Source organism: Stegostoma tigrinum, chromosome 27 (assembly GCF_030684315.1).
Source record: "Stegostoma tigrinum isolate sSteTig4 chromosome 27, sSteTig4.hap1, whole genome shotgun sequence".
NCBI classification, from domain to species: Eukaryota; Metazoa; Chordata; class Chondrichthyes; order Orectolobiformes; family Stegostomatidae; genus Stegostoma; species Stegostoma tigrinum.
The window spans coordinates 14,300,787-14,322,964 of record NC_081380.1 but is presented as its reverse complement, the minus strand read 5'-3'; the positions used below and the strand labels follow the sequence as shown (position 1 = coordinate 14,322,964).

The 22,178-nt window shown below is 42.5% G+C and overlaps 1 protein-coding gene across 11 annotated transcripts in view; it reads left to right on the top strand.

The window, feature by feature from the left end:
- elna (elastin a) overlaps positions 1–22,178 on the top strand; it is a 229,937-nt gene that overhangs the window by 71,385 nt on the left and 136,374 nt on the right. For all 11 annotated transcript variants that reach the window (XM_059655517.1, XM_059655511.1, XM_059655521.1 and 8 more), the window contains exons 9-11: positions 1,757–1,783; positions 9,221–9,256; positions 19,545–19,604. In XM_059655517.1, the coding sequence (XP_059511500.1) occupies positions 1,757–1,783; positions 9,221–9,256; positions 19,545–19,604 (123 nt within the window). The remainder of the gene's footprint in view (positions 1–1,756; positions 1,784–9,220; positions 9,257–19,544; positions 19,605–22,178) is intronic.

Below are 22,178 nucleotides of genomic sequence, written 5' to 3'. Positions count from 1 at the left end.
TGACACTGAAGGAAGCCCAGGATGGACGTGTTGTCAGGGGATTGGGAGGGGGAGTTGAAGTGGTTCGTGACTGGGAGATATTGTTATTTTGTCGTGAACCAAGCGTAGGTGCTCCACAAAGCAGTCCCCGAGCCTCTGCTTGGTCTCACCAATGTAGAGGAGGCCACTTTGGGAACAGCAGATACAATCGACCACATTAACGGATGTGCAAGGAAATATCTGTTTAACGTGGAATTTTTTTTTGGGGGCTGGGATGGTGGTGAGGGGAGAGGTTTAGGGGCAGATATAGCACCTCCTGCGGTTGTAGGGAAAGGTGCCGAGGGTGGTGAGGCTAGTGGGGAGCGTGGAGTGGACGAGGGAGTCACAGAGAGAGCAGTACCCTCTGAAAGGCAGATCAGGGTGGGAAGGGAAATATATTCTTCGTAGTGGGGCCAGATTTCAGGTGGCAGAAGTGGTGAAGAATGATGCATTGAAACCAGAGGTTAATGCAGTGATACGTGAGGACAAGGGAGATTCTGTCTTTGTTTTTATTGTGAGGAGGGGATGTGAGGGCTGAGGTACGGGGAATACAAGATGCGGTCGAGGGCGTTTTCAACCACTGAAGGGGGGAAATTGTGGTCCTTGAAAAACGAGGACATCTGGGATGTCTGGAAGTGGAATATCTCATCTTGGGAACAGAAGCGGCGGAGGTGGAGGAATTTGCCTACCTTGAAGAAGTTATCCTCCTCCCTCCAGAAAGCAACCTACAACCCAATGGTCTCAATGTCAAGTTTATTCGCTTCAAAATCTCCTCATCCTAAGACCAGCACCCTGCCTCCTTCGCCTGTCCATCTTCTCTTCCAAGTATCCGCTCCTCCCACCTCACTGACCAATCCCCATCCCCACTACCTACCTAAACTTACCTTTACTAGTTTCATCCCTGCATCCTTGACCTGTCTGTCTTCTCTCCCACCTACCCACTCCACTATCTACCTACTATCACCATTTCCCCCCTCCCCCATTGATTTCAGAGCCCCCTTCCCCTCCCCCATTTCTGAAGAAGGGTCCCAAACTGAAACATCAGCTTTCCTGCTCCTTTGATGCTGCCTGGCCTGCTGTGTTCCTCCAGCTCGACACCTTGTTATCTCAGACTCCAGCATCGGCAGCTCTCACTATCTCCAACTGCTCCACAGTTGTGTTATAACATCTCTGAACAGGTGGATTATAAAATGTCTAGAGCTGTTTAGGGAGATGGTGGCATAATGGTAATGACACTAGATTAGCAATTTGGCACCCAGGGCTAAAGCTCTGGGAACATTGGTTCCACTCTCATTGCACCTGGTAGAATTTTTTTAAAAATGAGATCCTTGTGCACAGATGTCTAGGTCAGACAGTTCAATTCCCACCCACCCCAGAAATACGTCATAACAGATTGATTAAATATAGCTTTGGATCTTGTGGGATAATGTCAATGCCTCTACCTCTGGACCAGGAGATCCATGTTCAGATCCCTCAGAACTGTTTCATAATGTTTACCAGTATTTGGTACTTTGTGTGGTTGTTTGCAGAAGATGATAATTGAGGGAATAGCAATAAGTATGTTCCAATTTCTTCCATTTTCTAACAGCACACAGTGTTATGTTATGACTATATGATGACCATGCTTTCATTTTTACTACATCTATAATTGATTTTCAGACTCTGCACTCGATGTAGTTTAATAGAAACTATATTTTACTGTTGAATTATACTACTGATGTTATTATTTACATTGCAGGTGGCTATGGAATTCCATACAGTGCTGGTAGGTTCTTTCCTTGAATTTGGTTTTACAATGTTTTAAAGATTTTAATAGTGCAATTCCATTAGTCTTGGTGCTGTAACACAATTCTGATATTATCACAGTATGTTTTAATTTCCTAGTGATGGCAAGCTTCACAGAATTTCTGTGTGTGTCTATGGTACAATATGATATTTTGAGGAAAATTGAACACCAGTAGAAATAATAATTTATTGAAGCAAATACACTGTTATCACAAAGATTATTTAGCATATTGGCACTGATATCAATGGAGAAGTCTAGTAAATGTGAAATGTATTTGCAGTTTCCTAACATGAATACCTGTCAGACAAAAGCTCTAATTAATTCCATAAATTTGAAATATATACAGTCAGTATATAGATCTTGTCAAAAATTGTATTTCTAGGTATTATCACAAATTATATGGATATATTAATGAAAGCAATGATAAAAGGTCCGGCTGTAATTTTGTGGATAATGATACCAGTTCTCAACTTCTAGAATTCAAGCAGCACTAACCCGTTGAAGGCCACCTGCAGTTTTGTCCCTTATGAAATCAAAAATGTTTTGATAGTCATGTCGTAGCCACAGCACTTTTAAGGAGTACTAGGACATGCAAAGATATAAATAATAACCAACAATCTAATCTACAATGGTTGGTTGAATTTTTGTATGCAGTATATTGCAGCATATACATTTTGTTTGGAATGGAAGCTGATCAGGTGTTTCCCAGAACCTTGTGGGAAGCTAGGGATGTGATTGCTGTGTCCATTGCTGAGATATTTGCATAATCAATAGCCATCGGTGGCGTGCCAAAAAGACTGGAAGTTGGCTAATACGGTACCATTATTTAAGAAAGCCTATAAAGAAAAGCCTGGGAACTATAAACCAATGAGCCTTATGTCGGTGGTCGGTAAGTTGTCGTGGGGATTCTGAGGGACAGGACTTACATGCATTCAGAAAGGCAGGAGCTGATTAGGGATAGTCAACATGGCTTTCTACAGGGGAAGTTGTGTCTCGTTAACTCATTTGAATTTTTGAAGAGGTGACAAAGAAGATTGAAGAGTGGTAGACGTTTATATGGACTTCAGCTAAGTGTTTAAAGTTTTGGCAAAGGTCTTCAGCTCAGGTTGTGGTTGAGGTTGCTGACTTGCTCGCTGAGCTGGCTTGTTCTCATTCACACGTTTCGTCACCGTGCTAGGTGAATCATCAGTGGAGCCTCTGATGAAGCGATGTTATTCTACTCCGCTTGTAATTTATACTGTCTGATCCGTTATGGTTAGTGGTATCATTTCCGGTTTTGATCTGTAAAGGTTTGTATGTGGTGTCCAATTCTATATGTTCGTTGATTGCATTATGGGTGGAGAACTATGCCTCTAGGAATTCCCTAAGAACATCAACTGGCAGCAAAATGGCACAACGAACTCTCCTTAATATCAGCACACTCAGATAATGAAGGCCATCCGTTTAACTGGGACAAGGTAACAATAGTAGCCCAAGCCAAAGATAGACATCCGTAGGAATTCCTAGAGGCATGGTTATCTAACCGTAATGCAATCAACAAACATATAGATATGGACCCCATATACAAACCCATACAAAACAAAATCGGAAATGACACTACTCACCACAATAGACCAGACAGTATAAGTTCCAAGCGGAGTAGAATAAGATCACTTTATTGGAGGCTCTCCAGTAATGATGTCACCTGGCATGGTGTCTAAACATCTGAATGAGAACAAGCCAGCTTGGCAAGCAAGTCAGCAACCTCATACAGCAAAATGTCAGTATAGTTGTCGGAGCAGGGATTAGACATTTTGGTTTGTGGGGCAGAGACAGAGTGGTGGGGTTCATGGAGTAGTTGTGGTCGGGCAACAGATAAGTCTAGTCAGGAGTATTCAGGAGATCAGAGAAGTTGGAGATTCTAGGAGGTGTGGTCAGAGTAATAATTGAGTGGTAGGAGCATTTGTCATGTCTGATTTGGCTGAGTTGGAGGGTCAGGGAAAGTATTCAGATAGTGAGGGATACTCAGCTCAGTTTGAAGGGAGTTGGCAGAGTGTCAGGACACTCGGGTTTGTCAGGAGGGTTGATAGTCATGCTGCACAATACATTGGAGCATATCCCCAATATGCAGATCAGACTTCGTATCCACTTGGACCGTCCAATACTGCCTCAGATAAATGTGTCTGCAACGAGTAGATTGGTGAGGCTGATTTTAAGATCATTTCTCCCTCATGTTGGTTATGCCCTTGCTCCCATCTGCTCATCTACTAATTAGTGTTCATAATTTATGAGAAATTTCCTTGCTGATTATTTGATCTGATGCCATAAGACTTCATGGAGTTTAGAGTCAATGTTGAGGACTCTATAAGTGACTCCCTCCAAACTGTGTACTACTTTGCTGCCCCCTGTGGTAATGGTGATCCCAAGAATGGTGATTGCCGTGTCTCGTGTCATTGCCTGTAATATAGGATTGTGAGTATGACTGTTTCAGGCTGCTGCTTAACTTGTTGTGGCATAGCTTTTCTAATTTTGGCAAAAGATCCCAGATGTCAGTACAGAGAACTTTGCAGAGTTGACAAGACTGAGTTTACTGTTGTAATTTCCAATAGCTGGTTTAATGTCAAGCAGTCTGCCCTGTTTGATTCCTTTCTTCAGACTTTTTGACTGTTTTATATAACTGATGAGTGGCTTGTTAGGCAATTTAAAAGTCAACTACATTGCTGTGGGCTTTGAGTCATACATGTAAACAACACAGATAAGAAAAAGCAGATCTTCTCTAAAGTTTGGTGAATCAGATGGGTTTGTACGACAAGCGGTAATGATTTTGTGACTGCCATTAGATGTAGTAGATTTATTTACGTGAATTCAAATTTCACTATTTGCCATGGTGAGACTTTAGCTCATGTACCCAGAACGTTTGCCTGGGTTTCAATGTTATTAACCCAGTGACAATAGCTGTGTGCATTGCCTTCCCAGGTCCGATCTTAAACATAACTACAGATTTGGAAATTTTTTTAATGCAGGATTCTGGCATCTACAACAGGTGCCAAAATAATCTTTCAAGCTATCTCTTGAGATTTTCCCAAGGCCTAAATTTGGTTTTTGGGAGAAACTTTTTCATTTTCACGAACTCATTAGAAGACAACGTCAAACAGTAACAATACTTTATTTTTGTTATCTTCTGGGGCATTTAGACGTGCGTGACAGTTACAATAATTCATCAATATCTTTAATAATCATTAATTCTCCATGAAACTTAGAAACACAGCACTCAAGCAAAACATTAATTTCCCAGATAAGAGAATTTAAATTGGTACAAAATAACAGGCTTAAGCGAACAAAAGTTATTTTTCAATAAAGGGCACACTATGACACATGAAATTCTAACACCATAAGCTATCTTGCACAGATTGGTGAGATAACAGTTGTTGTTTTTCCATTGCACAAGTACAAGGCTGAAACATTTTAACCAGGCAGTGAGGAAACTTCAACCTCCGACTAAGTTTAAGTGATCGAAAAGGTCAAATCCATTACTTTTTTTTTCAAATATCGTAACCTCAGATCTTATTCAGTCTTAAACTAGATGAGAAACCGTCCATGTACAAATGCATCATGTATTGGACAAACACATGTGCCACTGAGGTACCAGGCAATGACCATCTCCAGCAAGAGAAAATCCAAACATTGCCCATAATATTCATTGAAATTACCATTGCAGGGGGTTACATCGGCCAGAAATTGAATCAGACTAGCTATATAAATGCTGTGGCTACATGAATACTGTGGCTACAAGAGCAGATCAGAACCTAGGAATCCCGCAGAGAGCAATTCCCCTTCTAGCTCCCCAAAGCCTGTCCACCATCTACAAGTAAGGAATGTGATGGAATATTACATAGAGATATGGAAGATAGGAGTGGGTCTAGGCCATTCGGCCCTACAGGCCTGTTCCACCATTCTTCATGATCATGGCTGATCGTCCAAGTCAACAGCTTAATCCTAGTTTCTCCCTATAACCTTTGATTCCCATTCGCCCTAAATGTTGCATCTAGTCACCTCTTGAATACATTTAATATTTTGGCATCAACTACTTCCCCTGGTAATTAATTCAACAGACTCACCACTCTTTGGGTGAAGAGCTGTTCCGTCATCTCCGTCCTAAATGGTCTACCCCAAGTCCTCACACTGTGACCCCTGATTCTGGACACACCCACCATTGGAAACATTTTCCCTGCATCTACTCTGCCCAATCCTGTTAGAATTTTATAAGTTTCTGTAAGATACTCCTTCATTCATCTGAACTCAAGAGAAAACAACATCCCACTTCCTACAGACAAAGTGGGTGGCCATGGGCACTGCTTGGGTCCCAGATATGCCTGCCTCTTCGTAGGTTACGTGGAATAGTCCCTCTTCTGCACCTACACAGGCCCCAAACCCCACATCTTCCTCTGTTACATTGATGACTGTATCGGCGCCGCCTCTTGCTCCCCAGGGGAGCTCGAACAGTTCATTCACTTCACCAACACCTTCCACCCCAACCTTCAGTTCACCTGGGCCATCTCCAGCACATCCCTCACCTTCCCGGACCTCTCAGTCTCCATCTCAGGCAACCAGCTTGTAACTGATGTCCATTTCAAGCCCACCAACTCCCACAGCTACCTAGAATACACCTCTTCCCACCCACCCTCCTGCAAAAATTCTATCCCCTATTCCCAATTCTTCCGCCACCACCGCATCTGCTCCCACGATAAGGCATTCCACTCTGCACATCCCAGATGTCCAAGTTCTTCAAGAACCGCAACTTTCCCCCCACAGTGGTCGAGAACGTCCTTGACCGCGTCTCCTGCATTTCCCACAACACATCCCTCACACCCCGCCCCTGCCACAACCACCCAAAGAGGATTCCCCTCATTCTCTCACACCACCCCACCAACCTCCGGATACAACGCATCATCCTCCGACACTTCTGCCATCTACAATCTGACCCCACCACCCAAGACATTTTTCCATCCCCACCCTTGTCTGCTTTCCGGAGAGACCACTCTCTCCGTGACTCCCTTGTTTGCTCCACACTGCCCTCCAACCCCACCACACCCGGCACCTTCCCCTGCAACTGCAGGAAGTGCTACACTTGCCCCCACACCTCCTCCCTCACCCCTATCCCAAGTCCCAAGATGACTTTCCATATTAAGCAGAGGTTCACCTGCACATCTGCCAATGTGGTATCCTGTATCCATTGTAACGGGTGTGGCTTCCTCTACATTGGGGAAACCAAGCGGAGGCTTGGGGACCGCTTTGCAGAACACCTCTGCTTGGTTCGCAACAAACAACTGCACCTCCCAGTCGCAAACCATTTCCACTCCCCCTCCCATTCTTTAGATGACATGTCCATCATGGGCCTCCTGCAGTGCCACAATGATGCCACCCGAAGGTTGCAGAAACAGAAACTCATATTCCGCTTGGGAACCCTGCAGCCCAATGGTATCAATGTGGACTTCACCAGCTTCAAAATCTCCCCTTCCCCCACTGCATCCCAAAACCAGCCCAGTTCGTCCCCTCCCCCCACTGCACCACACAACCAGCCCAGCCTGTCTCTGCCTCCCTAACCTGTTCTTCCTCTCACCCATCCCTTCCTCCCACCCCAAGCCACACCTCCATTTCCTACCTACTAACCTCATCCCACCTCCTTGACCTGTCTGTCTTCCCTGGACTGACCTATCCCCTCCCTACCTCCTCACCTATACTCTCCTCTCCACCTATCTTCTTTTCTCTCCGTCTTCGGTCCGCCTCTCCCTCTCCCCCTATTTATTCCAGAACCCTCACCCCATCCCCCTCTCTGATGAAGGGTCTAGGCCTGAAACATCAGCTTTTGTGCTCCTGAGATGCTGCTTGGCCTGCTGTGTTCATCCAGCTTCACACTTTATTATCCAATCAAATCAAACTCTCCTCGTGCATAGGACCCACCATCCCTGGAATCAGCCTGGTAAAAGTTCATTGCACTCCTTCGAGAGCAAGAGCATTCTTCCTCCGAAAGTGAGACCAAATCTGCACACTATATTATCGGTGTATCCTCACCAAGGCAATGTATAACTGCAACATCACATCCCTGCCCCTTGTACTCAAGATCTTTCACAATTAAGGCGAACATATCATTTGCCTTCTTTACTGCCTGCTGCATCTGCATGCTTACCTTCAGTGACCTACTTGCCTGGATAAATGTAGCTCCAACAACACTCCAGAAGCTTGACACCATCCAAGACAAAGAAGCATGCTTGATTGGCATCACACATGAGAAAAGTCACTGCCTTTACCGCCAAATCACAGTAGTAACAGTGTGTAACATCCACAAGATGCTGTACAGAAATTCACCAATATCTTCTGGACACATAATTACTACCATCTAGAAAGTCAAAGTCAACAGATGCACCCTAATCTGCAAGTGGCTTGTTCAAAATTCTGACACTCCTGGCATATGGGTGTTCCTACAACAAATAGACTGCGGTAGTTCAAGATGTCACTCATGGCCATCACCTACTCAAGGATAAATTTAAAAAAAGCAATAAATGTTTGCCCAGCCAACAAGGTCCACATGACCTGAATGAATATATTAAAAAATCCACTTTCATTTGCAAGGAATTCATTACCTTAGTGATTGAAAGTTTATTTTGATCCCAGTTAGGTGAGTATTCCTTTATTGAGAGGTTTAAAACTGTGCTGTTTCACTTGCAGTCTCCTTTTCCTACAAACCCCTCTTGCAGCCTCCTTCTCCCCTTTCCTGCAGACCACTTGCGTCTTCAAGACGCTTTCCACCCCACCCCGCCACTGATGACTCCTTCACTCCTAATTTTGTCCACCTGTAGCTGACACACCCACCCAGATTCCAGCAAACAAAAACCCTGCATCAAACACAAGGCCTTTTTGACCTCAGTAAGAAGCATTACATCCAAGCCAGAGTAGCTGTCAGCCCCACACCAGGTGTCAGACCTAGCTGATCTACTGATAGCTCTTGCCTCTGGACTTCAATTACTGGCTCCAAGCAAAAGGTGCTCCACAGCAGCAGAAGATGGTGAATCTATTTACAGAAAACATAGAGAAAACTGGACTATTATTGGAGGAGCAGCTCATTGTTTCTTCTCATACTATTAACGGGGTAACTTTACACTCACTGGTGAATTAATTTTCGGGGTAATGTGGGGACTTTTGAGGGTCTGCCACAACCTTATATTGTGAGCATTGGACCATAGTGTTTTGCATTTGAAATATATTTTTCAAATTGTATTTGAACAATTTTTGTTTGGTAGTATTGAATACTTGAGACTATTTCAGGATATTTCATGTTTATTGTGAATAAAGTGGAGCTTGGTCTTCATAATAATCTCCATTGTTCTGCTTTTTAGCCAGTTACTGCTTTGTCATAAATTGTCATTCCTGTCATTGCAGGTGGATATGCAGCAGCCAAAGCTGCTAAATATGCAGGTAACTTTTTTCCGTTTCTATTGATAATAAAGGCACTGTAAAATTGTATGAAATAAAATACAGAATTAATAATCTTGATAAGTTAATGATCAAAGTGTGTAACAGGCATGTGGGGCAGTGTGAATTCTCCTGTTTCTATGTTTGAACCCTGCTGTTACTCATTTGTACCTTTTATCATGATAGTTTAGTGCATGATGGATTAATTAGTAATGTTAGATCACATGGGATTCAGGGTGACCTTGCCAATTGGATGCATAATTGGCCTTACAGTAGGAAACGGGGGGAATGGTGGAGGGTTGTTTTCTGGATTGGATGCCTGTGACCAGTGATGTTTCCCCAGGGATCAGTACTTTTGTTTTGATGTATATAAATGATGATGAGAATATAGGAGGCATGGCTAGTAAGTTTGTAGATGACACCAAAATTGGTGGTATTGGACAGTGAAGAAAGTTATCCAAGATGGAGTTTAATTTGGATGAATGTGAAGTATTGCTCTTTTAATAAAACAAACAAGTACAGTACTTATATAGTTAATGGTAAGGCCCTGGGTAGTATTGTAGAACAGAGAGACCTCAAGGTTCAAGAATATAATTCTTTGAAATTTACATCACAGGTATACATAGCAGTTAAGAAAGCATTTAGCACACTTGCCTTCATTGCACATGCCTTTGAGTGTAGGAGTTGGGATGTCATGTTTAGGCTGTACAAGACATTGGTGTGGCCTCTTCTGGGGTACTGTGTGCAGTTGTGACTGTGCTGTTATAGGAAGAAAATTTTTAATTGGATAGGGTTCAGAAAAGACTTATTTTGATGTTGTTTAGAGTGGAGGATTTGAGTTATTAGGAGAGGTTAGATAGGCTGGGACTTTTCTCACTGGAGTGTAGGAAGTAGAAGGGTGATCTTACTGTGATTTGTAAAATCATGAGTGGCATAGACAAGGTGAATAGTGAAGGCTTTTTTCCCCAAAGATCGGGGAGTTCAAACCAGGAGGCATATTTTTAAGATGAGAGGAGAAGGATTTAAAAAGGACATGAAGAGCAATTGTTTTACAGAGAGTGGTTAGTGTCTGGAATGAATGGACAGAGGAAATGGTGGATCCAGGTACAGTTACAACATTTTAAAAGACATTTGGATAAACTTATCAACAGGGAATGTTTGGAGGGATATGGGCCAAATGCAGGCAGATGGGACTAGTTTGATTTGGGAAAATCATTGGCATGGACCAGTTGAACTGAAGGGTCTGTTTCCAAGCTGTGTGACTGTATGACTCTTTGTCATGAGATGAATGAAAAATGTTATTTGTCAATTATGTAATTTAGGATGCTTTTACAATTTTGCCGTTATATTGTAAACATAACCACTCTCAGTACTGTGCCTCAGCAGTTTCGTGGTTCAAAATACAGGTCAGTGATGATGTTCTGGAGGTACCTTTGGCATGTTTAATCCAGAGGGAAAATGTACTAATGTTAGCAGCCATTGTAGTCCAACATTGCTCCCAAATACACCGGTCCCTGTATGCAAATATTTAGAAACAGAAATTAACTAACACTTGTTGGGAAGGATTGCTGGAATGCCCAATGAAGTGGAAAAGTCAGTTGGTAGCCCAGACAATTGATACTCAAACATCCCTTCTCTAGCAAAGTTCTACGTGCTTCCAAAGTCCACCAGGACCTCTTCTGTGAGACATTTTCCTTTTGTGTTCCATTTTGTGTCAGATGCAGTCAGTCATTACCATCATCATTAAATAGATAGAATCATTAGATTCTTGTGTAAGTTAAATTTCACATGCTCTTTACACAAGATAAGCATTACTGGGTAAGTAGTCTTGTTTCATTCCATGTTTTCATATGATCCTAAAGTTTTCTGTACTTTCTTGATGGAAATAGAATAATTGCAATCATATTGAATATTTCTGGAATGGGACTCCTGTTGGCTTGTATAAAGTTAAAAAATAGATCTCACTTTCCATGGGACTGGTCTTTGCGCTGTCATTACTTGTCCAATCTCTATCTTTGCAGGTGGCTATGCAGCCGCTAAAGCTGCTAGATATGGAGGAAAGATTTTCTACTTCAATCATTTATGAAAGAATCAAATCATTCTTAAACTAGTATGGAATATTAGTAAGAAAATCTTGACCAGAATAGAATGTGCATAAAAGTTAAATTTATTATTTAATAAAGAAGGAAAATTTTTCCAAATACTGCTGTCAGCTCACCATCCTTTACTGGTTAATTAGCAACATTGTGCCAAATAACTTAATTGTCAATAGGAGAACATGTAGGGGACAATGATCACAGCATCATAAGGTGTTGATTAACTAGGGAAAAAGGAAAAAGAGTAATCCAAAATAAGGATAAAGGGAAAACTTCAAAGATGTAAGAACAGATCTGGCCTAGGTATATTAAAATCAAAGTTTGGCAGGTAACCCTAAATGTACAATGCCAACAAAAACAAATGCCTTCAAAGAGCTGATAATTTAGATAAACGTATAGAGGGGGATGGGAGAATGTCCCTATAACTCCATCAAGAGGAAAATGGCAAACTTCAAGAAGACATAGACTGACAGAATGGGAGGACAATTAGCAGGTGAAATTTTTTTGCAGCAAAGTGCAAAATGATTAATTTTGGCGAGGGGTAGTATTAATTGAAAGGTACAATCCTAAAGAGAATGCAAGAGCAGAGGGACCTGAAGGTCCATGCACAAATCATTCGAAGTCACAGGGCATGTTGATAAAGTAGTTTATAAGGCTTTTTTAAAATTCATTTATGGGATAAGGGTGACGTGGGCTAGGCAGCATTTATTGCCAATCCCTAATTGTTCAGAGGGCACTTAGGAGTCAACCACATTGCTGTGGGTCTGGAGTCATATGTAGGCCAGACCAGGTAAGGATGACACTTTCCTTCCCTAAAGGACATTAGTGAACCAGATGGGTTTTTAATGATAAAAAAGACAATGGATTCATACCATCATTAGATGATGAATTCTCTATTTATTGAATTCAAAATTCCACCATCTCTGATGGGGGGATTTGAACCTGGGTCCCCAGAATGTTATCTGTGTCTCTAGATTAATAGTCTGGTGATAATACCACTAGGCCATCACCTTCCTCACTGGTTGAGGTATAACAAGTTAATCTTGATAAAGCGTAGAAGTGGGAAAACACAGTAAGACTTCATTTGTGACTGTATTGCAGCCAGGGCATGGAAAAGGAAAACAAAGATGCCAGCTTTCTTGTCCATGAGACACACCCTAGCTCTGTTGTTTAGGACTCAAGACGATGATATTGAAAGGCAGGGCATCAAATGAAGGCACTCTTACACTTCACACTGATCTTTTGCCATTTTACTGTGGGCAGTTAAATCCCAGTTACTGTTTTATTTACCTTTTAATCTTTGGGCCTTGGATACTACATTGTGATAGAACATAGAACAATACAGTGCAGAACAGGCCCTTTGGTCCTCGATGTTGCACAGACTTGTGAACTAATCTAAGTCCATCCACCTACACTATCCCATCATCATCCATATGCTTATCCAAGGACTGTTTAAATGCCCCTAATGTGGCTGAGTTAACTACATTGGCAGGCAGGGCATTCCACGCCCTTACCACTCTCTGAGTAAAGAACCTGCCTCTGACATCTGTCTTAAATCTATCACCCCTCAATTTGCAGCTATGCCCCCTCGTACAAGCTGACATCATCATCCTAGGAAAAAGACTCTCACTGTCCACCCTATCTAATCCTCTGATCATCTTGTATGTCTCTATTAAATCCCCTCTTAACCTTCTTATCTCCAATGAGAACAGACCCAAGTCCCTCAGCCTTTCCTCTTAAGACCTTCGCTCCAGACCAGGCAACATCCTGGTAAATCTCCTCTGCACTTTTTCCAATGCTTCCACATCCTTCCTATAATGGGCTGACCAGAACTGTACACAATATTCCAAGTGAGGCCGCACTAGTGTTTTGTCCAGTTGCAGCATGACATTTTGATTGTCGATTGTCAGAAAAACCCATCTGGTTCACTGATGCCCTTCAGGGAAGGAAACTGCCAGTGAAGACCCTCATTCCATAAATGAATTTTTTAAAAAAACATGCTGGATATCAAGCCCCACTATTTGCGAAGTTGACACAACAGTTTAGGATTTGATGAAAGTACACAAAATTCCCTGATTTACCAGTCTGTTAAATTCAGGTTGCCTGAAAGCATGGACCAGGTTTCTGTGCTTAACAAGCATTACTATCTATTACAAATAAACAGATTCTAGATACAGGTAAACAATTATGTCTTGTCAACATTTAATAATTAATAATTTACTACCTAAATATTAAACTCATATGACACACACATACAGACACAAAAAAAATGTTATGGGCGGAGCGAAACACTGGGAAAACATTTCAATGACCATAGGGTTCACTGAGATGACTGTTAGACTTGTCAACACTTGCTGTTCCTCAGTCTTTCTTCAGGTAATTTTATTTGTTTGCAGGAGGCATAGCGTGACTTGTTCACACTTAAAGCCTCTGACTTATTGATTAAAAAGCCACAGATTACAGCAACTGACTAGGTGAAATAAACTTGCTTTCTACAGGCTTGATTTTTTTATTAAACTGAGAAAGGGACAGCTGCTTCTTTTTTGGAGATCCAACAACCTCTGACTAAACATGCACTGCTACACGCTATTCAGCTACCCAGGAACCAGTCACTTTGTAGCTGGAAGGCATAAGACCTCTGTCATTGAAAACAGAGGTCATCCATTCCACAGACAAATCAGTTACTTGTTGGCTGAATTTTCCATAAAAGAATCGTGAGATGGCAGTTGCAAGGAAGACCTCAATATTGTTAAACTGAAGTCAAACCAGAGTTAATGAGGTACAAGAGAAAGAAGAAGTAACACTCCAATGGGCCTAAATTCTTCTATCAGCACATCACAAGTCTGTGGTAGTCCCTGAGGGTCAAAGATGATGTGCTTCCACATCATGGGGTGGTGCAATGGCGAATAGTCTAATCCAGAAGCTGCAGTTTCTGCCACAGATAGGGCAGTTGGTGCTTGGTGAGGTGGGTGGATGAGATGCTTTGGATTCTGTGAGCCCTTTCTGTTACTTGTGCTTGGCCTCTATGGCTCCACTCAATGCTGTTTGAAATGGCTGTTGCCTTCTTGGATGCTGCTTCTTCAGTTTGTTTGTTTGAAGGCAGTAAATTCCCATGTGTCAGTGGGAATGTTGTATTTTTTTAGGGAGGCTTTCAGAGTAAACTAGTAGCATTTCCTCTTCCATCCTAGTGCTTGCTTAGTACTGTGGAGCTCAGCAGAGAGCATTTAGGGAGCCTTGTGATGGATATGTAGACAACCCAACACGATTGGTCGTACTTGATCAGTGCCCCAATAGTGGGGATATTGGCCTGGGAGAGGGTGCTCCTAATGGTGCGCCTGTACTGCCAGTGAATTGTCCAAGATTTTGGAAAGGCAAAACTAATGTTAATTCCAGGGATTTTTTAAAATTATTCATTCATGGGATGAGGGCATCAGTGGCTACGCCAGCATTTATTGCCCACCCCGAATTGCCCAACGTGCACTTAAGAGTCAGGTACATTGCGGTAGGCCTGGAGTCACATGTAGGCCAGACCAGATAAGGATAGCAGTATCTTCCCTTAGAACATTAGTGAGCCAGATGGGTTTTTTCCTGACAATCAGCAATGGATTCATGATCATCATTAGACTCTTTATTCCAGATATTTATTGAAATCAAATTCCATCATTTGCCAAGGTTGGATTCGAACCCACGTCCCCAGAACATTACCTAGGCCTCTGGATTAACAGTCCAGCAATAACACCACTAGGTCATTGCCTCCTTGTAATTGCAATACATGGTCCATGTTTACAATACATATGGGAGAGTGGGGATTATGGCATGAACTTGGTGCTGGTTTTGTAGCCTCAGACTTCAAACAGTCTGTCCCTCAGTCTTCCAAACAATTAACAGTAATCCATGATCTCATCACTCTTTGTCTGGCAGATCTTAGAGATGTCATATTTGTCACCATCTTCAAGAAAAAGCCAGGTTCAATTGTGCAAATTAGAAGGATATCCCTACTATCCACTTCAGGAAAGGTCATCGTGAGAATATTTCTCTACCAGCTCCCAATGGCTGAGGAGCTCCTTTTCAATTCTTAGTGCAGCTTCTGGACATGAAGTGGCACAAGGGATGATTTTTAGTGTGTGACAAATGCGAGAAAGGTACAAGGAACATCACCAAGCACGAGACATGGCCTTCTTCATTCTCACAAATGTCCTCGACTCTGTCAACCTTGAGACGTTGTGGAATATCCTCCTGAAATTGGGTAGCCTGAAGAAATGCATCATCATTCTCCACCTTCTTCAGTTTGACACACGATTTTCATCAATGGATCCTCCAATAACCCACTCGAGTGCAAATTGAAGTCAAACAAGCCTGCAGCAATGCGCAAACCCACTTCTCCATCTCCCTTGCTGCAACACTTCACCCCATCTCCATGAAGCTCCCTATTGGAGTGGAGCTAACCTACAGAATGAACGGGAAGGCATTCAACCTTTATCACCAGGCCAGAACCAGGACGACCTCAATTTCTGTCATTGAGGTGCAGTATTCAGATTTCGCCTGCATGTGCGCATACTCAGAGGCCGAGCTACAAATTGTCATTGATGCATTGACTGAGACGTATTGGGAGAATAGGCCTCATACTAAACATTTAGGAAACAAAGGTTCTGTACCAGCCCTCTTCTGCTGCAGATAGACCCTGACCATCAAAATCCAGGGCAAGCCCCTGAACAACGCAGATCTTTTTCCATTCTTTGGAAGCCACCTCTTGCTGCAAGCAAACATTGACAATGAAATCCATCATCAACTCCAATGTGCTACTACATTTAATAGTAAAAGGGTGGAAAAGGGCAAGTGGGGCTTATATGGACCAGAAAGAGGATTTACATTTCGAAGCAAAAGACATGGCTGAATTGTTAAATTAACACTCAGCGTCTGTATGTGCCTACGAAGCACAGCCTGCCAAGACCGTGTCACTGAGGAGGGAACTCCGTCAATAAACGGGTTTAAAATTGAGAAGGTGGTATTGCATAAGCTGTCCATAGTTAAAGTTGATAACCATGTTTGCTGATGACTGAACTGCATTTAGCACCATTTGCAACTCTTCAGGTATATGAGCAGCTAGACCTAGACAATATCTAGGCTTGGATTGACAAGTAGCAAATGCATTTGCATGTGTACAAGTGCCAGCAGTGACCATCTTGAACAAGAGAATTTATTCATCACCAATTGTCATTAAATGGCATTTCCATTGTTGAATCCCTCATTATCGATATCTTTTCGGTGTTACTATTGACCAGAAACTGAACTGAACTAGCTATATCATTTTTATGGCTAGAAGAACAGATCAGAAACTAAGAAGCCTGTAGTGAGTAGTTCACCTCATGACTGAAAAGCCTGTCCAAAAGGCATAAGTTCAAGACAACAGTACTAGCATACAGTATGCCCAGCAGGGGTAGCTAAGTACAATCAATGTGGAAAAGTAGAGCACTTCAGAAAATACTGTAGATCATCTGCTACATTTCCACAGAAACATAGGACTAATTACAAGAAGGGAAAAGCCCAGACAATAAGAAATCAATGAAAAGTAATGAATCCAAGAAGTCAAGGATAGATGTCATGAAATCAGCCAACATTTCCTTAAAGTCAAAAAGACATTGCAGTGGAAAAGATCAAATACTGAATTGAAACTCCATACCAGGATGGTTGTTTCCGTGTAAACTAAAGTTCTGCAGTGGTTAAAGTCAGAGGATATTTAACCCAAAAGCATCAAGCTGCAAGATTCATAGCACAGGTCTTCAGGCAGCTTCTAAACATAGAACATGAGAGATCAGTGAAACTCCATCCACTGTTGCCTATTCGAATTGCATACACTCGGCTATGTCTCTTGGGAGAGTGGAAGCAGTACTCTAAGTTGAAAATAGAAGACAATTTCACTACGAATTTCCAAGATTATGCAGAGGCCTGTGCAAACTGAGCACCACATTAGTCAGCAAGAAGGCACTAAGCCTATGCCTGTACGCTCTGAGGAAAGTACCTCATTCATGATTAGAAAAAGTAAAGGCTCATTTAGACAACTTGTTAAAAAGCAAAGTCATATCACCAATGTCTAAGCCAACACAGTGGTGTTTAGAACTAGTAACTGTTGCCAAACTGAATAGAGAACAACGGATGGTTGTTTCAGTGTAGACTAAAGGTCAGGTGTTATGAAATACAGTAGCTATCAGAAGGCAGAAGATACAGAACAGCTTTACATATTTTTTAAAAAGTGTAAAACTTCATAATATGAATGACCCTTTTAAAATGGATGCATGCTAAACCTAAGTATTTTGATAGCAGTTTCTAATCAGATTGTATATAAAGTATCTACACCCTAGGTGTTATCACTGACAAGAAATTTTACTGGACTGGTAATATAAATACCATGGCCATGACTTGTGCCTCCCTGGACGTGGTGAAAAAGATAAATCATTGGGCAAGTTGGCCCCAGAGAGAAACTCATCCATCTCAGCAGTTAAGTGCTGGGTGAGAAAGTCCATGGATGACCGTCTTGATTCAGCACCTATTAAGGGACCGAAAATGGTGAGTTAATGACCATCCAAGGGCCTTGACTTGCCAATGGCCCAATTACCCACCTTTGTGGCAGGGGAAAAGAGTGTTGGTTTTCTTTACTGGAAAAATAGGCCTGCCTGCCAGGCTGGGAGAGATATCTTACTTTCCTCAGTCTGAATCAGTTAGGTACAGGGATAGGGAGGAAGGAGATAATTGTTGATGGCCACCTCTTGCCCTTATCCATGACTGCACTGACCCTTCCCAACCCCAAACCTACCTTCTTGCCTGGGTCTGCTGCAGAGATCTTCTGGAGCTAGAAATTGCTGACCTCTGGCTAGTAGCTTCTCATCAGGCAGGACTTCAGTAGCAAGGTTTGATTCAACAAGGTTTCCCACTCATGTTATTCAGAGTTAGTCGCCCTGAAGCTGCCCAACCCAGTACTTCATGTACGGAGCGCTAAATCTTCACGCAATGGCTAGGACATCTACCTGATTCCCCTAAACCGATTTACTATTTACAAGGCAAAAGAAAGGATTGTGATAAAATACTCTTCTCTTGTCTGAATTAGTGCAGCTAGAAGCCAGCCAGGACACAACATCACTTCAAATATTCATTCTGCACGCTACCAAAGCACTGCAGCAACAGTGTGTACCATTTAAAATTCACACTTACAGCAATTTGCCAAGGTTCTTTCAAAAGCATCATCCAGCCCTTCAGCCTTTACCACCAAGAAGGACAAAGGCAACAGAATCATGGGAACACCAAAACCTACAAAGTTTCCTCCAAGCCACACCCCATCCTGACTTGTAACAGTCCATTCCTTCGTTGTCACTTGATTTAAATCCCAGGACTCCCTTTCTAATAATAATGTAGGTGAACCGCCAAATTAACAGCTTATCAAGGGCAGTTTAGGGATGAGCAACAAATGCTACCTGCCATCTACTGGGAATGGGAATAAAATTGGTGTGTAGAAATTGAATAAATCAAATTTTTAAAAATTACCGGTTTTCTCCTACATTGAATCTGGAAGAAGGCCTTCCAGAGAACATGCTACAAAAATGGGAGATGTTGAGATTTGTTATTACATGTGCACAGGGCAAAAATACATATTTGAGGGAACTAAAACAGAAACTGAAAACTACTATTGCACGAGCCCACAGTTAAGGGATTAGAACCAAAGAGAAGTACTCATTGCAGAAGAAAGATCTGCAAATTCCTTATACCAACATCCCAACCATGTTTCATGATTTATTTAATTCTCAAAAAGAAGGCTGCCTAAAACTTGCCAACAGTGGTGATGATATGGGAATGTTATTTCACTTGCAGCCATGCAGGGGTATTCACAGACCTATGTATCTGAAAGTTAAGGATGTGAAGTTAATCGAGTTTTCTAAGCGTCTTATTGAATCCTTTACAGATTCTAGCATTTTGCCGACAACTGTTGCCAGGCTAACAGGTCTATGGTTCTCCATTGTCTTCTCCCCTTCCTTTCTTAAAATAGTGAGGTTCCACTTGGCACCTTCTAATCTACTGAGATCATTTCCAAAGTCTACAACTTTTGAAGAAAAATGACTAACACATATATTATCTCAATAGCCATCTCTAGGTTGTAGATAATCAGTTCATCCAATGACTGTAACTCCCTTGTTCTGGCATTCCAGGAGGTGTACCAGGCCAGGTTCCAGGAGGTTTACCAGGCCAGGTTCCAGGAGGCATTTCAGGTAACTTCATCTCTGACAACAGTTTAGATGCTTGAGATAATTTGAATGAAAATGTTATTCCATGTTTTGCAATGCATTCAGTTAGAATGCATTTACACTGAAAACTGTATTGTATTTCATTTTATTTCAGTGTATATCATAGCATATTTCCAGTGTCTGTACTGAAGCTTCAGCATTCTTATAGCTGTTTATGAATTCAGTTCTGGACGGAACAGCATCATAGTGGCACCTGCACTATTGACTTCAGAGCCAAGATGGTACATGTGTTAGTTGCTATTATAGTCACCTGTGATTCAGTGGAAACTGTCATAAGAGGCAGCCCCATGGTGGCCCTTTGGAAAGAATTGTCTCAATTATTTATACATGCTTGATGATGAGATACTAATAGTTGACACATAGATCTTATTATGTTCCAAAAACAGTAACAGATTCTGATGAAGAGTCACTGGACTCTAAACACTCACTCTGTTTTCTTCCCACCAGACCTGCTGAGTTTCTCCAACAATTTTTGTTTTTGTTTCAGATCTCTGACATCTGCAGTTCTTTGTTCTGTTTACTTGTGATCTTAGATATTCCTATGATAATAAAGTGTGGAGCTGGATGAACACAACAGGCCAAGCAGCATCTCAGGAGCACAAAAGCTGACGTTTTGGGCCCAGACCCTTCATCAGAGAGGGGGATGGGGAGAGAGAACTGGAATAAATAGGGAGAGAGGGGGAGGCAGACTGAAGATGGAGAGAAAACAAGGTAGGTAGAGAGGAGAGTATAGGTGAGGAGGTAGGGAGGGGATAGGTCAGTCCAGGGAAGATGGACAGGTCAAGGAGGTGGGATGAGGTGGTAGGTAGGAAATGGAGGTGCGGCTTAAGGTGGGAGGAAGGGATGCGTGAGAGGAAGAACAGGTTAGGGAAGCAGAGACAGGCTGGGCTGGTTTTGGGATGCAGTGGGGGGAGGGGAAGAACTGGGCTGGTTTTGGGATGTAGTGGGGGAAGGGGAGATATTCCTATGATTTCTTTGTTGGATTTGAATAATTTGCATTAATTTTGAATATTTCCGATATGGGCTAATTGGGTGTGAGGAACTTCTCGTGGCTGTCACATTCCACAATGTCCCACTCTATAAGTGGCTGTTCTGTTTTCTATCATAACTGGTCGACACTTTGAATTGCAGGCGGATATGCAGCAACTATAGCTGCTAAATTTAGAGACAAGTGTTTCTACTTTTGTCATTTGTAATAGCGTTGAATTTTAGTGCATTATCAAGCTCAGACTTTTTAAAAGCTTTGAATACATATGGCAATGAATCATTTTTAAAGAATAAATATATTTTAAATACTGCAGCACTCTTGCTACACCCTCTGACTATGAGTTTGGAATTGGTTTTTGAAAGAAATATCATTCTGCAGTTTTCCTTTGAGAAGTCAAATAGCAGAGGTTGTTCAATTTGTAGAACTACAATACATGTTATCTGGGTACACAGAGCTCGGAGTTCCGAATTCTGACAGGTATTTATTACAGGGCATTTGTCCAGAGAAAAACAAGAAACATCTTGCCATTTGAGCAATTGAGCAGAGAACATCCCAACCATGAACATACATTAAAATAACATTCTCCGAGCGAGTTTTGAGAAGATTTGTAGCTCAGGTTGAGGTTCTGGATGTGAGATTGCTTGCTGAGCTGGAAGGTTCATTTTCAGACGTTTCGTCACCTTTTTTTTATTTGAAAAAATATACTTTATTCATAGAATGTACAAAAAATAAAACATTTAAACACCTACCCAGTCATGCAAGCCACCCCGGGTTACCCACGGGGTACGTACACCAACTAAAGGAAAAAACAAAACAGAGAAAAAAAAACAAAGCAAAGAAACCACCCCGGCAGTTGTCACCCCGCACAGTCCCAGTTGGCACCCTGACCAGTTGTGGAAGGTGCCAGCTGGGCCCAGTTACCAGATAGGGTTCTTTTTTCTATTCTGGACGAGGGGGTTCATACGGTGGTCTTTCCCCACCGTGCCTTGGCGGCGGCTGCCCCAAGCTTTAGCGCGTCCCTCAGCACGTAGTCCTGGACCTTGGAGTGCGTCAGTCTGCAACACTCGGTCGGGGTCAGTTCTTTCAGCTGGCAGACCAGCAAGTTGCGGGCGGACCAAAGAGCGTCTTTCACCGCATTGATGGTCCTCCAGGCGCAGTTGATGTTGGTCTCGGTGTGCGTCCCCGGAAACAGCCCGTAGAGCACGGAGCTGCTCGGGACGAACCTCGACAAATACCACTGCATTCCCCTCCAGACCTCCTGCGCATAGGCACACTCCAGAAGGAGGTGATCAACAGTCTCGTCCCCCCCGCAGCCACCTCGAGGGCAGCGTGCGGTGGTGCAGAGATTCCGGGCATGCATAAAGGATCTCACTGGCAGAGCCCCTCTCACCACCAGCCAAGCAATGTCCTTGTGCTTGTTTGAAAGTTCTGGAGATGAGGCATTCTGCCAAACGACTGTGGCAGTCTGTGTGGGGAACCACACGACGGGATCCACCCTCTCCTTTTCCCACAGGGTCTCGAGGATACTACATGCTGACCACTGCCTGACG